Source organism: Diaphorina citri, unplaced genomic scaffold (genome assembly GCF_000475195.1).
Source record: "Diaphorina citri unplaced genomic scaffold, Diaci psyllid genome assembly version 1.1 scaffold12190, whole genome shotgun sequence".
Taxonomy (NCBI): domain Eukaryota; kingdom Metazoa; phylum Arthropoda; class Insecta; order Hemiptera; family Psyllidae; genus Diaphorina; species Diaphorina citri.
The window spans coordinates 18-1,517 of record NW_007389561.1 but is presented as its reverse complement, the minus strand read 5'-3'; the positions used below and the strand labels follow the sequence as shown (position 1 = coordinate 1,517).

General features: G+C 51.6%; 1 protein-coding gene across 1 annotated transcript; it reads left to right on the top strand.

The window, feature by feature from the left end:
• Positions 1-183: 183 nt before the first annotated feature.
• Positions 184-1,299, top strand: LOC103522864 (basic proline-rich protein-like; the record flags this gene model as incomplete). The annotated part of the gene is made up of 2 exons (XM_008487951.1): positions 184-621; positions 826-1,299. Coding segments are annotated over exons 1-2 (912 nt in total), but the record flags the coding sequence as incomplete, so codon positions are not given.
• Between the last annotated feature and the right edge of the window lie 201 nt (positions 1,300-1,500).

Genomic DNA, 1,500 nt, shown 5'->3' with positions numbered 1-1,500 from the left:
GGTCTTATCGTCCCGAAATCGAAGAGAGAAGGAAGACAGGATAGGAGAAAGCCAGCCGTTCCGAGAACGAACATTACAATGTTTTAAAGGTGTCCGACCTAAGATATAAATTAACAAAGTTATTCCCGCCAGCCGAAACTCAGAGTGGAGCTTTCAGGTTGAGTTTTACACGAAAAAACTTTTATGACCCAAACCCAACCCGACCCCATTTCTGGATTGCTATCCCGGCACCCTTTCCCTGGATCCCTATCCCAACACCCTCTCCCTGGATCCCTATCCCCACACCCTCTCCCTGGATCCCTATCCCCACACCCTCTCCCTGGATCCCTATCCCAACACCCTCTCCCTGGATCCCTATCCCGGCACCCTTTCCCTGGATCCCTATCCCCACACCCTCTCCCTGGATCCCTATCCCCACACCCTCTCCCTGGATCCCTATCCCAACACCCTTTCCCTGGATCCCTATCCCAACACCCTCTCCCTGGATCCCTATCCCCACACCCTCTCCCTGGATCCCTATCCCCACACCCTCTCCCTGGATCCCTATCCCCACACCCTCTCCCTGGATCCCTATCCCCTCACCTTCTATACCTGGAATTCTATCCCTCTTCCCCCGTTTCTGTGTTGTAACTAGCTTCCATGTACTGTATTCCCGCATCTACTCTCTCTCTCCTCTCCCATATCTATCCTGTATCTAGCGTCCATATTCTGTATGTACCTATTACTCTCCTTATACCTTCTCCCTGATATGTTATCTCTCCTATCTGCTTTCTATCTTCTACCTAGCTTCCAAAAACAGTATTCCGATCCCTAGATGCCACCCAGACTCTAGTAGAACCTCCGCCCGGACCCAGACCCTACCGTACTCTAGTAGAACCTCCGCCCGGACCCAGACCCTACCGTACTCTAGTAGAACCTCCACCCGGACCCAGACCCTACCGTACTCTAGTAGAACCTCCACCCGGACCCAGACCCTACCGTACTCTAGTAGAACCTCCACCCGGACCCAGACCCTACCGTACTCTAGTAGAACCTCCACCCGGACCCAGACCCTACCGTACTCTAGTAGAACCTCCACCCGGACCCAGACCCTACCGTACTCTAGTAGAACCTCCACCCGGACCCAGACCCTACCGTACTCTAGTAGAACCTCCACCCGGACCCAGACCCTACCGTACTCTAGTAGAACCTCCACCCGGACCCAGACCCTACCGTACTCTAGTAGAACCTCCACCCGGACCCAGACCCTACCGTACTCTAGTAGAACCTCCGCCCGGACCCAGACCCTACCGCGCTCAAGTAGAACCTGCGCCCGGGATCCAATCACGCCCCAGATTAATTTTAATTATTGATTTAACTTTACGAAACAGGGATCTCATTTTTTTACATTTTTGGGGAGGAAATATCCCATATTTTGGGGGTTTCCAAAGTTTATTTGTAAAAAAAAAAATCCTTTTGGGTTACATTATTTTTTACCTATGCCAAAATTGTGTTCTTCAA